The sequence below is a fragment of the Schistocerca serialis genome, chromosome 5 (genome assembly GCF_023864345.2).
Source record: "Schistocerca serialis cubense isolate TAMUIC-IGC-003099 chromosome 5, iqSchSeri2.2, whole genome shotgun sequence".
NCBI classification, from domain to species: domain Eukaryota; kingdom Metazoa; phylum Arthropoda; class Insecta; order Orthoptera; family Acrididae; genus Schistocerca; species Schistocerca serialis.
Genome location: NC_064642.1, coordinates 785,025,819 through 785,048,383, shown reverse-complemented (window position 1 = coordinate 785,048,383; position 22,565 = coordinate 785,025,819). Strand labels below are relative to the sequence as shown.

At 39.6% G+C, this 22,565-nt stretch overlaps 1 protein-coding gene across 1 annotated transcript in view; it reads left to right on the top strand.

Annotated features, from left to right (window-relative positions):
• The window catches only part of LOC126482223 (atrial natriuretic peptide receptor 1), a 1,286,869-nt gene that overhangs the window by 1,253,773 nt on the left and 10,531 nt on the right, over window positions 1-22,565 (top strand). The window contains exon 23 of the mRNA XM_050106202.1: window positions 13,923-14,149. Coding sequence (XP_049962159.1) covers window positions 13,923-14,149 — 227 coding nt within the window. The remainder of the gene's footprint in view (window positions 1-13,922; window positions 14,150-22,565) is intronic.

Genomic DNA, 22,565 nt, shown 5'->3' with positions numbered 1-22,565 from the left:
GATTGAGGCCTGGCGGATGACGAGAAGAGAGGATATACTGAAGGGCAAGTTCCCATCTCCGGAGTTCGGATAGGTTGGTGTTCGTGGGAAGTATCCAGATAACCCGGACGGTGTAACACTGTGCCAAGATGTGCTGGCTGTGCACCAAGGCATGTTTAGCCACAGGGTGATCCTCATTACCAACAAACACTGTCTGCCTGTGTCCATTCATGCGAATGGACAGTTTGTTGCTGGTCATTCCCACATAGAATGCATCACAGTGTAGGCAGGTCAGTTGGTAAATCACGTGGGTGCTTTCACACGTGGCTCTGCCTCTGATCGTGTACACCTTCCGGGTTACAGGACTGGAGTAGGTGGTGGTGGGAGGGTGCATGGGACAGGTTTTGCATCGGGGGCGGTTACAAGGATAGGAGCCAGAGGGTAGGAAAGGTGGTTTGGGGATTTCATAGGGATGAACTAACAGGTTACGAAGGTTAGGTGGACGGCGGAAAGACACTCTTGGCGGAGTGGGGAGGATTTCATGAAGGATGGATCTCATTTCAGGGCAGGATTTGAGGAAGTTGTATCCCTGCTGGAGAGCCACATTCAGAGTCTGGTCCAGTCCCGGAAAGTATCCTGTCACAAGTGGGGCACTTTTGTGGTTCTTCTGCGGGGGATTCTGGGTTTGAGGGGACGAGGAAGTGGCTCTGGTTATTTGCTTCTGTACCAGGTCGGGAGGGTAGTTGCGGGATGCGAAAGCTGTTTTCAGGTTGTTGGTGTAATGCTTCATGGAATGTGGCTTTTGTTCGGTAAGTCACCTTATCTTTGTTTTTTTTATCTTATGTGACAAAATAATGTACATATGTATGTATAATTACGACATCCATACAAAGAAATTTGTTTACGGATGAATAAATAAATAAGTTGCAGACAGGCACAATTAAAAGACACTCACTTATAGCTTATGGCCACAACCTTATTCAGTAAAACACACACACACACACACACACACACACACACACACACACACACACACCTCATGCACACAAGACTGCAACTCGGACCAGAATGATTCCAACCCAAGATGCTGGAATTGGAGGTCATGTGCGCTTGCTTGTTTGGGCAAGTGTTTTACTGACAAAGGCTGTGGCTGTAAGCTATATGTGAGTGTCTTAATTGTGCCTGGCTCTAACCTGACTTGTGTACTTTATGGTAAGTAGCAATCTGTCTTTTCCTACATCATTGTTTTTTGTAAAATTCATTGGTAATACCTATTTGACATCCTTCAGACACCATGAAATGGTTTTTCTGTGTATACAAGGCCTATTGTTTTTTCCAGTCTTTAGTATTTCATCATGCTTATTAGCTTCATGGAAGTAGTTGGAGACTCATACTTCTAGTCTTCCCATTTAGCATGAGCATTTATTCAGATGGACACCTGTTAAGTTGGATACTGGTTTTGGGCAAATAAACATTACAAGTTACCCATACTATTGCCCCTATCAAGCCTGAGTTAAATAGTGTTATCTGACTATCTCAAGTGGAGCGGCATAATGTGGCAGAAATTTGCCACTTGATACGTTTGGTAAATGCTCATCACTTTATAAATGGCTATTCTGTTTGAGAGGGGTGCAGGAAATTTAGTGAAAACTGAGACGATATGCTTGTTGATGGTGTGTGAATGCATACCAACTCCCACCCTTTAATGTCAATAAGGTTCAAATAAACATACAGAAACAAACAGCTTATGGCTACATTCCATATTTACTTGTGGTCACAGAAGGTTACACAGATCAACTCAAAGCAAATGAAGTGGCATATGAAGTGTGAGCTGACCTAAAGAACAGGGCAATGTGAAAACATAGCTTAAAATACATGCAAAGATATTTTTTGCAGAGAGGTTAAAAATCTGCTACAATATTTGATAGACATCACTAACAATATGGCAAATATGTTAGAAAATAGTCAGTATAGTGTTTTCTTTATTTATTAATCCAGAGATCACCTGATTATGATACAGGATTTCTCTTCATGTTGATGTGGTCTTCAGTCCAAAGACTGGTTTGATGCAGCCCTCAATGTTCCTCTAACCTGAACAAGCCCTTTCATCTCTAAATAACTACTGCAACCTACATCCTTCTGAATCTGCTCACTGTATTCTTCTGTTGGTCTCCTCCTACAATTTTTACCCCCAATATTTCCCTCCAGTACTAAAGTAGTGATCTCTTTTTGTCTTTTGTGCCACAAATTTCTTGTCTCCCCAGTTCTGATCACAACCTCCTTGTAAGCTATGTGATCTACCAATCTAACCTTTAGCATTTTTATGATCACTTCATTTCAAAAGCTTCTATTCTCATCTTGTCTAAACTATTTATCATCCATGTTTCACTTCCATACATTGCTACACTCCAGACAAATACTGTCAGAGAATACTTCCTAACACATAAGTCTATGTTCGATGTTAACAAATTTCTCTGCTGCAGAAATGCTTTTCTTGCCTTTGCCAGTCTACTTTTTATATCCTCTTTTCTTCGGCCATCATCAGTTTTTTGCTGCCCTATTAGCAAAACTTATCTACTACTTTGTCTCGTTTCCTAATCTAATTCCCTAAGCATAAGCTGATTTAATTCAACTACATTCCATCTCCTTGTTTTGCTTTTGTTTATGTTAATCTTATATCCTCCTTTCTTCTACTTGAACTTTAATTCCTACTACAAATTTTTCTGTGGTTTCTTTTACTGCTTGCCAAATGTACAGACTGAATAACATTGGGGATAAGCTACAACTCTGTTTCCCACCATTTCCAACCACTGCTTCTCTTTCATGCCCCTCAATTCATATAACTGCTGCCTGGTTTCTGTATGAGTTGTAAATAGACTTTCACTCCCTTTATTTTACCCCCACTACCTTCAGAATTTCAAAGAGAATATTCCAGTCAACCGTGTCACTTTATCTAAATCTACAAATGCCATAAATGTACATTTGCCTTTCCTTAACCTATCTTCTAAGATAAGTCACAGTATTTGTCTTGTGTGTGCTTATATTTCTCGAAATTGATCTGCCCTGAAATCAGTTTCTATCAGTTTTTCTATTCTTCCATAGAGAATTTGTGTTACTTTTTGGCAAACATGATTTATTAAACTGATAGTTCAGTACTTTTAGCACCTGTCAGCAATTGCTTTCTTTGGAATTGGAATTATTGCACTCTTCTTGAAGTCTGAGGGTATTTCATCTGTCTCATATACCTTGCACACCAGATGGAGGAGTTTTGTCATGGCTAGCTCTCCCAAAGTTATCAGTAGTTGTGATGGGGTGTTGTCTACTCCTGGGCCTTGTTTCAACTTAGGTCTTTCAGCGATCTGTCAAATTCTCATAGTATCATATCTCCCATCTCATTTTCATCTACGTCCACTTCCATTTCTACAATACTGCCTTTAACTTCGTCTTCCTTGTATAGACCCTCTATATACTTTTTCCACTTTTGGCTTTCCCATCTTTGCGTAGAACTGGGGAGAATACAAGATGACTTGGACAGGATTTGTGATTGGTGTAAAGAATGACAGCTAACTCTAAATATAGATAAATGTAAACTAATGCAGATGAATAGGAAAAAGAATCCCGTAATGTTTGAATACTCCATTAGCAGTGTAGCGCTTGACACAGTCACGTTGATTAAATATTTGGGCCTAACATTGCAGAGCGATATGAAGTGGGACAAGCATGTAATGGCAGTTGCGGGGAAGGCGGATAATCATCTTCGGTTCATTGGTAGAATTTTGGGAAGATGTGGTTCATCTGTAAAGGAGATCGCTTATAAAACACTAATACGACCTATTCTTGAGTACTGCTCGAGTGTTTGGGATCCCTATCAGGTCGGATTGAGGGAGGACATTGAAGCAATTCAAGGCGGGCTGCTAGATTTGTTACTGGTAGGTTTGATCATCACTCGAGTGTTACAGAAATGCTTCAGGATCTCGGGTGGGAGTCTCTCGCGGAAAGGAGGCATTCTTTTCGTGAATCACTACGGAGGAAATTTAGAGAACCAGCATTTGAGGCTGACTGCAGTACAATTTTACTGCTGCCAACTTATATTTCGCGGAAAGACCACAAAGATAAGATAAGAGAGATAGGGCTCATACAGAGGCATATAGGCAGTCATTTTTCCCTCGTTCTGTTTGGGAGTGGAACAGGGAGAGAAGATGCTAGTTGTGGTACGAGGTACCCTCCGCCACACACCGTATGGTGGATTGCGCAGTATGTATGTAGATGTAGAACTGGTTTTCCATCTGAGCTCTTGACATTCATGCAGCTGCTTCTCTTTTCTCCAAAGGCCTCTTTAATTTTCCTGTACGTGCTATCTATCCATAACATAGTGAAATACACGTCTTAATCCTTACATTTGTTCTCTAGCCATTCCTGCTTAGCCATTTTGCACTTCCTGTCGGTCACATTATTTTAGATGGTTGTATTCCTTTTGCCTGCTTTATTTGTTCCTTTCCTTTAAATTCAGTGTCTCCTGTTACCCAAGGATTTGTACAAGGCATTGCCTTTTTACGTATTTGATCCTATGCTGCCTTCACTATTTCATCTCTCAAAGCTACCAATTCACCTGCTGATGTGTTACTTTCCCTGTTCTAATCAGTCACTCGCTGATGCTCCCTCAGAAACTCTCAGCAACCTCTGGTTCTTTCAACTTATTCAGGTCACCCCTTCTTAATTTCCCACCTTTTTGCAATTTCTTCAGTTTTAATTTTTAGTTCATAACCAATAAATTGTGCTCAGAGTCCACAGCTAATCCTGGAAATGTCTTAGAATTTAACATCTGGTTCCAAAATCTCTGTATTATGATTACACAACGAATCTGAAACCTTCTGGTATCCCATGTCTTTCCACATACACAATCTTTTTTTCATGATGCTTAAACCAACCATTAGTGATGACTAAATTATGCTCTGTGCCAAATTCTACCATGTGGCTGCCTCTGTCATCCCATTTCTCTAGTCCATATTCACCTACTATTTTTCCTTCCCTTCCATCAAATTCCAGTTCACCATCACAATTAAATTTTCATCTTCCTTATCTGAATAATTTCTTTTATCTCATCATACTTTTTTTCCAGTCTCTTCATCATCTACCAAGCTAGTTGGCATATAAACTTGTTCTAGTATGGTAGGTGTGGGTTTCATGTCAGTCTTGACTATGATAATGCGTTTTCTATGCTATTCATAGTAGCCTAACCACATTCCTATTTTCCTTCACTATTTCCCACTACATATAACTTCAACCTATCCAGTTCCCTTTTCAAATTTTCTAACCAATCTACCTGAATTAAGGGATCTAATATTCCACCTTCATCCATAGAATAACAGTTTTGTTTTTCCTGATGATGACATCCTCCTGAGTAGTCTGGAGATTCAAATGAGGGATTGTTTTACTTCCAGAATATTTTCTCCAAGAGGATGCCACCATGATTTGACCATGCAGTAGAACTGTATGCTTCTGATGTAGTTTCCTATCTTTCATCTGTTCCCAGTAAGTCCGATTTGGAATGATGTTACAAGGCCAGATTAGCCAATCATCCAGACTGTTGTCCCTCTTCAAGAACCACACGTTTGTCTGGCCTCTCAACAGATAACCCTCTGTTATGGCTGCAACTACAGTACAGTTATCTGTATCACTGTGGCACACAAGCCACCCCACTGGCTGCCAAGTCCATGGTTAATGGAAAATAATAGCTCATATATATAGACAGAATGTATAAGGAAGTTTTTATAATGAGGACAGGTAGTCAGCCTGGCCTCCCTGAAGGAACTATTTCAGCATTTGCTTGAGATGATTTAGGAGAACCACGGAAAATCTGAATCAGGGTAGTTCCATCTCGCACCAATGCAGTGTGGCCCAGTCAGCAGTGAGCAGTATTTCCAGCTCAACATTAACAAACTGTACAGCTCTGGAAAGGCCTATCACACCACCAGAACAGCCAGAATAGGCGCTCACTGCTTATACCAGTTAGGAAAGCTATTTTGCTCAGATGATAACCTGTGTTGTATGCCCTGTCCTTGTGCAAGCTGTTTCCTACCCCAATCATTGTCTTGTTTTATTATTCTCATAATTACACGGATCAATGACAATAAGAATATTATAAAAAGGCTAGATCACTGCTGACCATGGAGATGTTGAGTTGCTGACAGGCAAAGACTACTGAACATGCGAGCTTTTGCTCACACACTCTCACACACACACACACACACACACACACACGGCAACAGCTGTCCCTGGCTACTGAGGCAAGTGAGAGTAGTCATGTACGTTGGGTTGTGCTTGCGTGAAGATGTGTATTTTTTTTCTATGTTATAAGAAGGCCTTTGGCTGTAAACTCAAATGTTTAGCAGTCTTTTTGTTGTACCTGACTCTGACTCAGCATTTCCTCTATATGGTGATTGGCAATCTATCCTTTTCATAATATTGTCGTTATTCCATCCTGGATTTTCCATTGTTTAATAACAATCACAAAATTGTCAATCAAAAAGTACATGTGTAACTATGTAAGTTATACAAGGTCTTAAAAAAAGTATTCCATACTTGAAGAGCTGGTAGTATAGATCATGAAACAAGGGAAGTAATTATGACACTCCTTTCTCTTAAACTCTAGCAACTGTAACCCATTACTGATACAAAATTGCACATCACGTCCTCCTCCTCCTCCTCTTCCCTGCCTTGCCTTCTTACCAACTGTCAGTTCCCTACCACCCTCTCAGGGCTTCACGGCCTCCCCAGAATTCTCCCCTCCACATTCTCCCAGCAAAAATTTGCTACAACTCTCACCATGAATCCCACTACTCACTTCCCCATGACAACTTCCATTGTTTTCACTCATGGTCAAATAAAATAATTACAGACAAAAATGTTAAAATGAAATGAATATTCTGAACTGTGTTAAGTTTGTTCCACCTAGTGAGGATGTTCACTACCATCACAGTTCAGTGATCAGTGATGTAAGACGAACATATGTAAATATTACACTGAAGCAGTACTTAATAGAAATTCAAAACAACTTGAGACATTTCATAAATGCAATACAGAGATGTTGTAGCTTCCCTTGAAAGGAAAAAAAAACACTAGTGTAAATATTCACATCAAAAGATATATGTAAAATATCTGCAGATGTGCACTGTACGTTATGAACACGAGTTCAATATGCAAAGGAAGTCAGACCTGGATAGCACCTATCAAAAATTCACTGTACAGGAACCACTATAGCCACGAAATATTACGAAAATGGGAACTGGATAAGAAAAGAACAAAAATATGATCAAAGCTTATGTTCCGATAAGAACTAAAATCACACTTGTCACTCGGCAACCGTCCCATCTCTGTGTTAGTGTATAGTATCTGCACACTAGTCCTTTCTCTTTGGTTTACTTTCCATTGCTCCAGTGGTAAGTTATTCTACTAAATATACAAGAGATGACAAAGTAGTTTCTTTTTGGACATACTGATAACCAAAACAGGAATGACCGGAGCAGTGGTGACAGACAGTCATAAATCAGTTGTTGCAAGTGCCACTGACTCATAACCTGTATCCCAAGTTGAAGTAGCTTGAACTCTTTACTACTGCCTAGTGGCTTGTACATAAAACTTATAAATTTTATCACTTTTTGGTTCATAGTTTTTGAGGTGGACATGGGTGAAGTAACCAGAAAACAAATTTGCAGTGAATTTTTAACCCCAGTATCTCAGAAGGGATTCCTGGTCCATATTACAGTTAACTACCATTAGCAAGCGTGTCTTTTCTTAACAAAATATCAAATTCCCACGAATTGGTCTAAAATTATCCATTACAGTTCCTCATGCAGATGACTGTAGAGTCATTCCTTAAACATGGACATAAAGATGAAAAATTAATTGTTTGCAAACTTAGTCCCCTCTCATATCGAATAAATTATAAATGTTTCCATATTGGTAGCCATATATCCTGGCCTCGTATGTTCTTCGAGAGGAAAGTGATGCAACAATTATTATCTATGATAGTTGTTCCAACAATATCTTGTGATCAGAATGAGATTTTCACTCTGCAGCGGAGTGTGCGCTGATATGAAACTAAAGCTGTGAGGACGGGGCGTGGGTTGTGCTTGGGTAGCTCAGTTGGTAGAGCACTTGCCCACGAAAGGCAAAGGTCCCGAGTTCGAGTCTCTGTCCAGCACACAGTTTTAATCTGCCAGGAAGTTTCATATCAGCGCGCACACTGCTGCAGAGTGAAAATCTCATTCTGGAAACATCCCCTATGCTGTGGCTAAGCCATGTCTCCGCAATATCCTTTCTTTCAGGAGTGCTAGTTCTGCAAGGTTCGCAGGAGAGCTTCTGTAAAGCTTGGAAGGTAGGAGACGAGATACTGGCAGAAGTAAAGCTGTGTGGACGGGGCGTGAGTCATGCTTGGGTAGCTCAGTTGATCTTGTGACGTTCGCCTGTTTTGTTTCTTCGTTGATAGTCCTTAGTGTCGACATACTGCATTGTTATACTGGCTGAAAAACGTGGGGTGGAAATTCAACACTGACTACAGTGAATGATGTAGCTGACAGCTGCACAGTTGCGTTCACAGTTTTTTACTTTCACTGTTCACAACCACCCTCCCCACAATATTACACAGTTATATTGCCAGTTCACTATTGGTAACTTTTGATAAGCCTCATTAATAGTTTGCAGGCAAACATCAGTACCGTATTTATTCGAATCTAAGCTGCACTCGAATCTAAGCCGCACCTGAAAAATGAGACTCAAAATCAAGGAAAAAAATTTTCCCGAATCTAAGCCGCACCTGAAATTTGAGACTCGAAATTCAAGGGGAGAGAAAAGTTTTAGGCCACATCTCCAAATGGAAACAAAGTTGGTCCATTGTAATATGAGAGACAATTTAGGTCAAATTAATGACGATACAGTTACAGCAGTTTGGTTCGAGTCGTAAACGTAGCAGTTAAGCTTTACCAGGTAGCCATTGCTATGCATCAGGCACTCCGTCCGTATTTATACGAGTACCCTTCTTTTTTCACGTGCTTCGTCTGGTTTGAATTGATTGCTTATTTTTCTTTGATCTGATAAGCGCCTTTTTCTTTGTTATAGGTGTTTACATCACTCTAAGCTGAAAATGCATTACTGTACTGTGTCATGCATTGTATGTCGCATTCTGATGTGCGTGTTTACGGCCTGTCGCCGCTCGCGGCATGGCTTGCTTTTGGGCGCACTACCGCCACTCACTATTAAAAAAAAGAGAGGAATCGTCTCATTAGCGAAACAATGACAAGAGACTGCTATTTGTTGTTACTTACACTGCTGCTTTCTTTGATAATGATCAACAAGAACCAAATAATACACTGCGTGTGATAGAAGATGTTCTGAACGAGAGTTTAGCGAAAATTTTTCTCCGTTTGAAAATCTTTGCAGGCGCCTCTTTAGTACATTAAATTCTGCACAGAAATTAAGAGTCATCTTAGATATAAAAATCTAGCCAATTTCTGTGCTTCATTTCTGACTGTATCACTACTAGGCATAAGATCTGTATATTCTCCCGCATTTGCTGTTGTCTCACTCTAGTTTCGTAGTTTATGAGGCAGACAGGATTTAAAAGAGATAGCAGCAAACACGAAACAATACATGGCAAAATGTTTATATTCGTATTATTCTTATGGTGAAGAGAATACTGCATGTGATTCACAATTCATAGAAGTTCCTATTAGCAACGATCTCTTCTCACAGGTAGGAAAAAATTCAGAACGTAGAGTTGGCCATATTGACAAACATCCCAGTCTTGCCAGTCGCATTTTCGAAGTACATTGAAATGCTGCTACATTCGAAGATGAACAATATGGAAATTGTATTTACTTTGCTGGATAATGTATGAAAATGCAGTGGTCGAAACTCGGGGTGGAGAAAAGAGGCTCGTCTTCCACCTTTTTTTTTTTTTTTTTTTTTTTTTTTTTTTTTTTTTTTTTTTTTAAATTTATTTACTGACGCAGAGGATTTGGTGCCAGTATTTTTTTTTTTTTTTTTTTTTTAATTTATTTACTGACGCAGAGGATTTGGTGCCAGTATTTATCTTTGTGCCTACAAAGCATGCCTGTGTAGCGCTACATACATTCGATGGCATAAGTTAGTTGTGGCAGCACCTACCAACATTTTTCAGAACTTCCGCTTGCTTTGCACTCGATTCGAAACCGCAGGCGGTTTTTTGGATTACAAAAACCGGAAAAAAGTGCAGCTTAGATTCGAGTAAGTACGGTATACTGCTATAATAGTTTGCTGTTGAACATCTATGATCAGTAAAAATCTAACCACACAGTTCACAGTCCTTGAAGAATAATATGGTATGTGTGACACTATTTCTAAAATAAATTGAACAGACACTGTCATTGTTTTAATACATGGCCTGTTTGTGTTACACTAATTCCACTGTTAAGTTAATGCATTATTATTGTTCTACCTGATAGAGACTTCCCGTCTGAAAATCGGCTATGGACTGGCTGTCTCAGGACCAAAATGTGGGCCTTTATTTATCCTCACAGCAACAGGTGCTGAAACTATACATTTTTTAATGTTTAAGTTACAGAAATTACAATTAAAACATAACTCATTCAATTAACTGAATGTATTGACAGTTTCCTCCTTTTTAACAGTTCATACTACCACTAATCTTAGGCCAAATTATTTGTATAATGATGAAATAACAGATATAGTTATGCATACAATGCTTTTGACAAATCTGATAATAATTTTGGAATTAAATAAGGGCTGGTTCTTTTGGTGTGTTTTCGAATGGAACCAAATAATTACTTTAAGAATCCTAGTAGTTCTTCTTCTTAATGTTTATAATTGTCAAAATAAATTAAGAAATTGATTATAATAGAGGGAAACATTCCACGTGGGAAAAATATATCCAAAAACAAAGATGATGTAACTTACCAAACAAAAGTGTTGGCATGTTGATAGACACACAAACAAACACACAAAAGTCAGGCTTGGCATGTTGATAGACACACAAACAAACACACACACAAAATTCAGGCTTTCGCAACCAACGGTTGCTTCATCAGGAAAGAGGGAAGGAGAGGGAAAGATGAAAGGATGTGGGTTTTAAGGGAGAGGGTAACGAGTCATTCCAATCCCGGGAGCGGATTGGGAAAAAAGGACAGGTATACACTCACACACACACATATCCATCCGCACATATACAGACACAATTGTGTCTGTATATGTGCGGATGGATATGTGTGTGTGCGCGCGAGTGTATACCTGTCCTTTTTTCCCCCTAAGGTAAGTCTTTCCGCTCCCGGGATTGGAATGACTCCTTACCCTCTCCCTTAAAACCCACATCCTTTCATGTTTCCCTCTCCTTCCCTCTTTCCTGATGAAGCAACCGTTGGTTGCGAAACCCTGAATTTTGTGTGTGTGTTTGTGTTTGTTTGTGTGTCTATCAACATGCCAATGCTTTCGTTTGGTAAGTTACATCATCTTTGTTTTTAGGTATAAGAAATTGATTACATACACAAAACTAAGCATAAAATTAGATCAGGTGCTATATTTCTTAAGAAAGAGAGCCAACCTTTCTCTTTTATAAAAATGCAGATTACACCCATGTATGTTAATGGCAATTAGTCAAAACTGAAAATAAAATGAATTTAAAGAGGCTGATGGCAAAACAAGAAAGGATTGGGTTCAAGTCAGAACTGATGGGAAAAGCAATGTGAAAGGAACATGCATTGTTCACCAGTACAAGCATGGCCAAGAAGTATGCTTTTCTACATTTTGTGAACTCAGACCTAAATGGTGTGTCACTGTTGCTTCCTAAGGCATACCCCACAGTGAGGGTGTACACAGTTTGCAATAATGTGAAATTCATGCTTGCTAGTGTTATCATTGATAATGACTACCAATTTTTGATAACTCTGACACTTTGCAATACTGAATCAAAAGCTTGCATGCTGCATTAGTATAAGACCCTGGACAAACTGTATTTGAATACATATCATGAATAAATTGTGGAGAAAAAATGTGGATTAAAACAGATCATACATCACATGAAACTAAGCTATTACCAGTAGATGATTTTGTGGGAGACATGGCATCAAATATCTCTGACTAGATCACTCATCGCTTTGTTTGAACAAATCAAACAGTGAAGCAAAGCCTCCAGCCTTGTTGAGTATTCACATTGCTTCATTCTGCATGGAATTACTCCTTTGTTCTCCAAGATGTATCCCAGGTTTTCACTGGAGAAACTGTGAAATTATGGTGCACTCATTGTCTATTTCATCAAAAATTAGCAAACACACACAAAGTTTTAACATAATTATTGACAGCCTTCTGCCACAACTTATAGGTTTATTGAAACAAAAAAATTACAAATCTGTAGAAAAAGCATGTAATTCAAGAATTTCACCAATCTGTGCTACCACCTCAAAAAACTTAGTGTAAATACTGAGCAGAAATTTTTGCGACAAACCATGGAAAATCTGTATGTGGTGGAGTTGGAGACACTGTACAATGATTGGCTGCAAAAGCTAGTGTATAGCACCCAAAAGAAAACTAAATCTTCACACCCTTGGTTTGTAAACATTCTGTGAGCAAAACTTGAATAAAATTGAATTCATTTTGGTTGAGAAGGCCCAAATTGAATCATCGACAGCTTCTAAGAGAAAAAGTGTTATTTGGATTTAAAGGTTGCCATTACAATGTAATATGAAAAGTTGATTTCACCTAATCTGGAGAAAAAAATAAAAGAAATCAAGTGAAAAATTTATGGGGGGACTTTTTGTCACTTGTCAAAATATCCGAACCAACTGATGATACCCAGCACACAACCAAGGCAATATGTTATATGCATGCAGCTGGTGGATTGTCAGTGTTTGTGAAACCTTATTTGAGGAGAATGATGCATTTATGAATTTCATGCATCCCATGGGCTTTCATGATTGTTTTACTAGCCAGTTAAAATATACACACTGGAGACCTGATCAGCACCTACCAGTGCCATCTACAACAATATGGGGTCAGCAGTACACATTCCCAGAAAGTCGAAGAAAAATTTATCACTGCAGCACTGGTGCTTTCTCAAGAAAGTCATTATACCAGGTTGAGAATCATAAAGCTACCCCAACATGAGGCTCACAAAATTTTGCTAAGTTCTACAAAGTCTTAGGACTTGTTTAAGAAACCCACACTTACTTTACCAAGCAGCTCACCTGGAGGAAGTCCCCCATCTCTGGTTGGACTTTGCCTGGGTATCAGCATGGCCTCTTGGCTATGAAGATGCCAGTTTTTTTTAGTAAATGGTAGTGGCAAAAGGTGCCATGGACCAACAAGCTTTCAATTATATTGTGGCTGGCTGCTACACTTAAAAATCCTATCTTTTTTAATACTCCAAAACGTTGATTTGTACGAACAACTTTACTAAATAACTGTAGACCTTCAAGGAAAAAAAGGATTTCTGAAAATTACATATTTTGCACAGAAAAAGATGCTCTTTTAAATGGCAGTTAACATAATAATGGATCAGGTATCCCTTCTGAGGTAAAAATTGTTCAAATATCACTTACTTTGTAGCAAAGAAGTCTTTGGTAAACTCCACCCATGTCTACCTAAAAAATTTTGAACCCCAAAAGTGATAAAACTTACAGGTTGTATAGGCAAGCCACTAGAAAATAAAGTCACAAAATGGGAGGCTTCCAAATCAACTTAATAAAGAGATGAAGATATGTGCACAATGCAGATTTTTCAGTTATCTTGCCAGATATTGCTGCTTTAGCACAGTTACCCACGTAATGTTTATGCCTTAGGTATGCCAGCATCATTACTTATTTAAAGTAATAATGGTCACAACAGTCCAGAAACTATGTTTCATTACATGCATTTTTAATGACAAAAATTCTTGAATGAACTATATCACTTTTCAGCACTTCGAATCCATGTGAGCAGCTCAACAAAAGAGATCCTGGAGAAATTTGGCACATTCAAGCTGGAGCTCAGGGGTGAAGTAGAACTAAAAGGAAAAGGTCGACTAACAACCTACTGGCTGCTTGGCTGTTCCGAACCAGATAACAGGCCCACAACACCCCGTTCACCTGAAGCTCCTGTTATTGACATCAGCTATCCCTTGTTGTTCCAGAACAATAACAGTCTGGTTTGTAATTACGTACTGACTTACTGAAAGCTAACTACAGTAATGTAAATGACAATATTATAATAATTAGATATGTTCACTGTGCATGTCGAATGGTGTCTAATTTGTATATTTGTAGAAACAGACTCACACAAAGAAGGAAGGGATACAGTACAAATTGTATGGGGCAGAAAATGTGTACATGAAATTAGAATATTGTGATGCTAAACTCACAAAATTATTACACAGGTAATCAGTAGCCATTTTGATTTATATTGATGTGATTGGCTCCTCCTTATTCTCTTCAACAAGTCCTCTGCTTGACATGTGTTCAGATTTAAGTTTGTTCTATTTTTCATTCTTGTATTCTGCACCTTTTCTTTCAGTTTTTAATGAAAATTTTTATCTTTTGTACACATATAAATACTTTTTATTCTTTCTGAGCAAAATTACTCTCTTTCTCATCTTGCTTTTGATGTAATATTTTTGGCCCTCCTCTGTCAGTTCTCTTCTTCTACAACAATGAAAAGCAGGTAACTAAAGCCACTTCTTTAAATTCAATATTGGAATAAACTACACTAACTTGTCACTGCCTACATAGTAGTATGCTACATTTTCCCAGGAGCATAGTCTCCTTTGAAATTATTTCTTTTGGTCAAACCATGATGTAACGTTGTTATAGATGACATCCAGCAATAATATTGAGATTCTGACAATTGAGCTCTAATCATGCACTAATGATTTGCACATGACAAAAAATGATGGATGTTTTCAACTGCCAAAGCATACTTTCAGGATCTAAATCGAAAGGCAGAAACAAAGAGTATCTACAGTGTCTGAGGAAGAGAGGACTGAAGCTAACATATGATCCTAAGCAAGCAGCATCTTTATCAGAGATACATAGAGAAGATGCAAAAATACAACCAGTATGTCCAAAGGAGAAGTTGCCCAAACTAGCAATATGGCAGAGGTCATACCAAGAACTCAACACTCTCCCATAACTTGTACAATCAAAGCAATGACCAAAGTGACTTGTGCTTCATTTAATAGTGGTTTAGGTTCATGAAGGTTAGGATGACTTTACAACAAAGCTGAATTGAAACTACTGAATTATAAGCAGGCACCAAAGCATGTCAGATATTTGTGAATGTAATGAGACATGTATTATGATAGAATATATGCTGTAAGTGTTAATCCAATACATTTCCAAGTTCATACATGATATTAAAATCACTTACTAGAATGCAGCTGGGTAATGTCACCAATGACCACTCATATTTCAAAAGGTGAACCCAATGAGCATACTGAATTAACAGAAAATAATTATTAGAACATGTTGTGCAGCCAAGAAAATGACATTATCTAGTATTATAAAAACTGAAATTCTTAACAGTTCTCTCCCTATATATCTGTGATAGTATCATTTTCTTATATAGCAATTTAAAATAATGCAAGGAGAATTGCTATGATAACACTCACAATACACGAAATAAAGATAATTTTATGCTTCCTGCTCATTATTTAAACCTATACCCTTAGACTCCCCAGAGTATGGTAATGAAAATTTACAATGAACTAAAAGCCAAGAACATTCTAAGCATGAACCAAGATTCCCTGAAAGGAAAGCTACATGATGTCCTATTAGAGTGATGCTACTACTCAGTTGAAGATTTCGTGAAGGATTAACAGAATATTTTAGCAGTTTTATCTAGTTTAATGTTTCAATACTAATCCATATCAGTGAAATTGTATTAATCGTATGTAACGTGTCTCCTGTACTTTAATCAAATGATTATCATATATACGTTATGAAATGAATAAATCAGAATTCACCTCATTATTTTCAATACACAAATGAGACAAGGGAAACCTTTGTGGTCAGGGTTACATTAACTAGAAACTAAATATGATGTGTCAAGAAAGACGATGCACTGTAAACAAATAGTGTCACCACAAAACTAAAAATAAACAGATTGACACATTTTCAATTGTGATATAACTAACAGGTGAGCAACTGGCACTACCTCTGTCCCTCCAGTGTTTGAGGTGGGTGAGAGAAGGATACCAGGCAGAATTTAAGCAATAACCTCCAACTCTATTGATAAACAGAATTTAAGCAACAACCTCCAACTCTGTTTATAAAGTCACTTGAGATTTAATCTTCATATCTTCCTTAACAATACTATCCCAGTAACTGAAAGTGCATGCTAGAATACATGTGGTGTTACATGCCATGCAATGACTGGTACCAAAGTGATGTTCTGCAATTGCAGATTTTCTCAGCTGTTGTAAGCATGTGTAACACTTACACTCTTATACACTTATACTCTATACACAGGTCCTCCAAGGTCCTGAGGTCTGACTGATGTATGACATGCCACAGCTACATGATATACGGTAGACATCAGCCTGTGCAAACCAAGATTATCCATAACATTTGCTGCAGGGGGCCTAATCTCAGTTACTTAGCAAAAAGCACATTTCACACCATGTTCCCTCAAAATATAACCAATCCTGTTAAAAATAACGAATGCCAGGTGTTGCCGATAGTGAACTATTTGTTAATAACAACAGGTGAGCAAACAGTGCTAGATTAAATTAATATTTCACTAGCAATAATGTCTGGCATTGCTTATCTTTGATTATGTTCTAGCTCTAGTTGTTTACAGTGTCTGTTATCTCTGTTCATATGCCATTTCTTGTTCCTTGTTAACTTTAAACTACTCACCAAATGTTTAAGTTGTCATGTATTCTAACTATAAACACAAGGAAACATTTAGCTGTAAAAGAGATCCAGTTTGTTTGGGTCATGGAGTAACCTCAACAAGAATACAATGAAAGTAGTTTACAAGCCCCAAACACATTTAACAACTGAGGGCCCGGAGACCCATGCGTGTCCTCATGTCCTTATAAAGATGCTACCCACATCAGGTATCACTGGTGTAGTGCTGTGTGTGCATAGTAGATGTGGTGACGGCAGTCAGGACTGGACTGCACGGGCAGCTACCTCGGGTAGCTGCAGGGGCATCATTTGAATGTCTGCATCGAAGCTTGCTGTAGTGGCCCTGCTTGCATGTAGTAACTCCCAGGTTGCATGTAGTAACTGGCAGGTTACTACACTCCTCCTTCCTTGTGGGGGGAAAGACCAGGCACCACCGTCCATGATACTGTGACTGAAGAGGTGTCCGTGGTGGTGTTATGGGCAGTAGCCAAAGGCTTGAGAAGCTCCCAATCCGCCCAGACTAGCGAGTATGGATAACAGTGAGTGGGACAAGGCCTCAGGATGACCAGTGGTCAGGGCCAGCACCAGTGAGACAGGAGCCATGATAAGGGGCAATGGACTAAGCAGTGATGTCAGTGGACTGGAGAAGAGAGTTTCAGGTGACAGAGGCCCAGCTCCTATCCCCACTGATGGCTACACTTGCTCGGCACAGTGGGAGGCACTGGTACCACACTCAGGAAGCAAACCTGCTGTTGATGATGATGAAGCCTCGACTGCTGTTGTAGGTGGGCACAACCATGTCTGTTTGTCCTCTGAGCAGCCAGTGCTGATGAAGAAACAGGCAGCCAGGAGGGGCCCCCAGCACCCATCCTGGGATTAAACTGGTTCTGGTGGTATGCCAAAAATTGATATTCAGTTGGAACTAAGAAGATGCAGTGACCACGCTTGCTGTGGATGATGGATAGAATCCAGGGGGGGGGGGGGGGGGTGTATCATCCAAATACGCTGGCCAGACTGTTGAGCTGGATGCAAACGTCGACAAAACTGGCGCTGCCTCTGGGAGACACCTGCCTGGCAGCAAGAGGTTGAGCAGCATCTGCAGCTGATGGCTGCACAGGAGCTCAGCTGGACTCTTGGTTCCATGGCATTATTCTGCAAGAACTTAAACAAAAAAGTAAGGGCCCTCTCAGCCAGGAATTCTCCTATGGACTTGCACAACTGTGTCTTAAAAATTTGGATAAACTGTTCCACCTCACTGTACAACTGCAGATGAAAGGAATGCACCATGACATGGTAAATGCCATTGTGTACTTAAATGACCGTACCACATAATGAGGACCATTGTCCAAAAACAGGGAGCAAGGCAACCATTGTATGGACAATATCTTCAACAGGACCTGGACAGTCATGTCTGCTGTCACTGACAGACAACAAATGACTTAAGGAAATTGAGGAAAAGCATCAACTGCCAGTAGCCAAAAAGTGTCTAAAAAGGGCAGTCAAAATAAATGTGGGCTCTTTACCAAGACCATGTAGTGGCCAGCCATTGAACAAATAGTGTGTGATGCCACCTACTGATATGAACACTTGTGGCCAGCCATGGCAAGGATTTCCAACAATCAAATCCCAACCAGATCACATGGTGGCATGCAAATGGTTTTGTCCAAGAGATCCTCCAGTGGCTCCTGATGTAATAAACAGAGTACATCCCACCACAGAGCTGGTGGAACCATGACACTGGAATAAATCCTTCCATTGACAGGAGAATAATGCCATCCAAGAGGAAGAGGTGAGAGTGCAACATGTTAAAATTCCAAAGCAGGTCCAATCCCTGGTTTGGTAGATGGTTAGGCAACCCATGTTGTATCACGCATCTGCCAGAGTACGAGTACCATTGCCACAGCAGAAGCAATAAACCAACTGGTGAAGGGGAAGTCATCCACTATGTGCCTTGCTTCCATATCCAGAGAAAACAAAGCAGTTTGTCCTGGTTGGATGAGTGTCAAGGCCCATGGGGAGCCAGGACAGAAAATTCAGATTTACATATTGTGACATGGGACAAAACTGGATCTCATAACTGTACCAGGACAAGTACAGAGCCAAACTCCAAAGATGATGCGAGACTTTGTCTGGGAAGGACGTCAAATGGCTACAAAGAGAAACCAAGAGGTTATGGTGGGTAATCTGAGAATAATCTTGTTGAGCCAAGATTAGTGTTTCCAACACATAGGCAGCAGGCTGTTCAGAGCCATCTGAATTCCAATGGTCCAGAACTGCCTCCACCCTGTGCTCGGACGTGTCCATGACCAGGACCAGATGCTTGCCATGTTGAATTGTTACAAGACACAGTGCAAAGAGAAGGCTATCCTTCAGCTGTACATAAGCACATCCACAGGATGCATAGCAAACAAAAGGAGCAAATTACTGAAGCGACAGATACAAAGGTTGGCCAATAGTAGCTGTTCTGGAAACAAACTTGATACTACACCACTTTACTGAGTAATGCCTGGAAGTTCTCATGGATTAGACGTATGAGGCAAAGCTGTAATGGTGGAGACATGTTGTTCCATGGGGTGCATGCCGCGCAAGGAAATTTCATGGCCTAAGTAAGCAACGGATGGCTGGAAAAAGTGAGATTTAGTGAGATTGCTTTGATACCTGTGGCCTGTAGAACAGTAAATAAAGAACTAAGGTTACATAGGTGATCCTCCATGGTAGCATCTGTCATGACAATATCTTCAAATAGTTCATATAATAAGGGACAACTGTTTTCACTTGGCGTAAAAAAATGTTAGAAGATGGCAGGTGCACTAGTGACAACAAACATTAGCTGCTGATACTGACAGAAGCAAAAGGCATACCAGGTGTACCGGTATGAAATGAGCGTTTTTTTTTTATAAAAATGAAACACTAATTTTGAATTGAAAAGTAAAAACATTTTATTCAAAGTATTGACCATTGCTTTCTATACATTTTACCACCTTTCTGGCAATCTGTGGATACCATGCCAATAGCAACGTTTGTCTTTTAAAGCAAACCAATCAGACACCTAATTTTCGACTTCTTCGTAGGGATCAAAGTGTTTCTCAGCCAATGTGTGTCCCATTGATGAAAACAAATGGTAGTCGGAAGGAGCCAAGTCTGATGAATACGGCGGGTGGGGTAGCAGCTCCCAGCCAAGTGTTTTGATTGTATCCTGAACCAGTTTTGCTTTGTGTGCAGGTGCATTGTCGTGTAAAAAAATTACTTTGCCATGTGTTCTGGCCCATTCTGGTCATTTTTTGATCAATCCATAGTTCAAATTGATCATTTGTTGTCTGTAGCAATTAGTATTCACAGTTTCACCGGGTTTTAGAAGCTCATGATACATCACACCTTTCTGATCCCACCAAACACAGAGCATTGTCTTCTTGCCGAATCGATCTCGTTTTGCAGTCGATATTGATGGTTTACCCGGATTAACCCATGATTTTTCCCATGTAGGATTCTTAAAATAAATCCATTTTTCATCACCACTTCCATGCAAAATTGATTTTCTTTCATGTCTTTGAAGCAAAATTTGACAAATGATTTTTGGTTTTCCATCTGTCTTTCATTCAATTCATGTGGCACCCATTTTCCACACTTTTGGATATTTCCCATAGCTTTCAAACGGTCAGAAATTGTTTGTTGTGCAACATTTAGCATTGCTGCCATTTGCTTCTGACTCAAAGTATCATCTTCATCCAATATTGATTGCAATTCGGTGTTTTCGAACTTTTTTGGCGGTCTTCCACGTTCTTCATTTCTCACATCAAAATTGTTATATCTGAACCATTGAAACCATCTTTTGCATGTTGCTTCTGATAGAGCATGATCATTGTATGTCTCAACAAGCATTCGATGCGACTCTGCAGCACTTTTTTTCAAATGATCACTTTATGGTACAAAGTTTGACATTGTTAACAAGATGAAAACATATGATTAACCACAAGAAACCTCACTCAATGAAATCTGAGAGTAGGCTTTGGCCAGTTTGGTTTACAAAAAGAATTGAACCACAGCCAAATCTGTGACCAACTCCTGTGGGTGAGGCAGATGGTAAATGTCTAGAGAGACTTTGAAATCACCACAGAGTCAAAGCTGACTGGACAGCTTTTTTTATGGTCTGTAAGAGTGTAGCCCATTCACTTAAGAAAATCATTTTAATCACTCCCAATGACATCAAACAATTCAGCTGCATCTTAACCTGGTAGCAGGAAGCTATTGACACCAGCTGCACGTGAAAAAAGTGAGGCCTGGCGGAGTGTTTCGAGCATGATGTGTGCTGTAAAATTGTTTGCAAAACCTATGTCTGGAGCAAACAAATCTGAAAACTCAGAGCACTAGGAATCCTTTAATGTAAGGCACTTGGTCTGGCACCAGCACTTGGTCTGGCACCAGCACTTGATCTGGCACCAGATTCACTGCATCTGCAATAGAGAAACCAAAGTAGCAAAGGCATGTAACCCAAATAAATTTTCAGTAATTGTGTCATTAACCATCTAGTATGTTTGTGATGGAAGGGCAACTGACTTGGAAACTTTGTTGAAATGAATTAGAATAAGGATCTGCAAGCCCACTGGTTGGGGAAGGCCACCCACTCGTGCAGTACAAAGTGCAAGCGCAGCATGAAGAAAGTGATGTTTATTGTTCCTACCTCTCAGACATGTTTTTGTCCATGTTGTCTGTACTTTGGCTTTGTCCTATTCTGACAATGTGATAGGCTTCATGCACCAGGTCTGCATGCTGTCAACAATAGGACACTGACACAACTTCTTAACTAGGTCCAAATGAATGTTTGTCTCACTGACTATGGTGTATGGTGTTCACATAAGACTTCTGAGGCTTAGCTATGATGAACCAACACTTATGAATTAGGCTGCATAGCTCTGTTTCCCAGTCTTGATATGAATGCTGCAGCTGTAAATCACATTGGTAAAATTCAACATGAGCAGTAACCACATGCATGAGCTTGCTGTGATAGAAGGGCAGCAAATGATACATATCGTCGAAAAAAAGCAAAGCTGATTCTTGCAGAGGAGGTAACTGACACAGTAAGTGACATATATAAGGGGATATCCATGATACAAAAAGAGTCTTACAATCCTCCATGTCAATCACCTGGAATGAAATGTTGGTGTATCCATTTCTTACAAGTGTCTCAGTCTTTGCATATTCATATGGGGGGAGGGGGGAGGGGGGGGGGGGGGTGTAACCATTGGCTTCTACATCATGCACAGAAATCTCTCATTTCATTTGCACCTTGAAAATGACAGGATGTTCAGCAATCAAAATGTAAGCAGTAGTCAAGAACATTATCCAGTTGCATTCCTGTAAGGAGCTTGAAAATTCAATATGCTGGGAGTATCTCATATTTTACACATTTTTTGAAGACTCCCAGGCCCTGCAAATGAGTATATACTGTTCGGACTGAAATACTTAGTACTGGCTAAGGGAAGGAAAGAAACCTAAGAAGCTAATCTCTGAGTTAGTAGGCATCATCATCCTCTCCTCTTGAATAATAAGGTTGTTGCCTGTTTTAAAAAAATCATTCCCACCTTTTCTGAGGCCTGCCAATATCTCTTTTCCCAGGTAGCTAGTAGTTCAGTATCTTCTGGAGAATTCTGTGACTTAATACTGTCATGGAATTTTTTCATTCATGTTGAAGATTAATCCTTTTGACATCTTCAATTC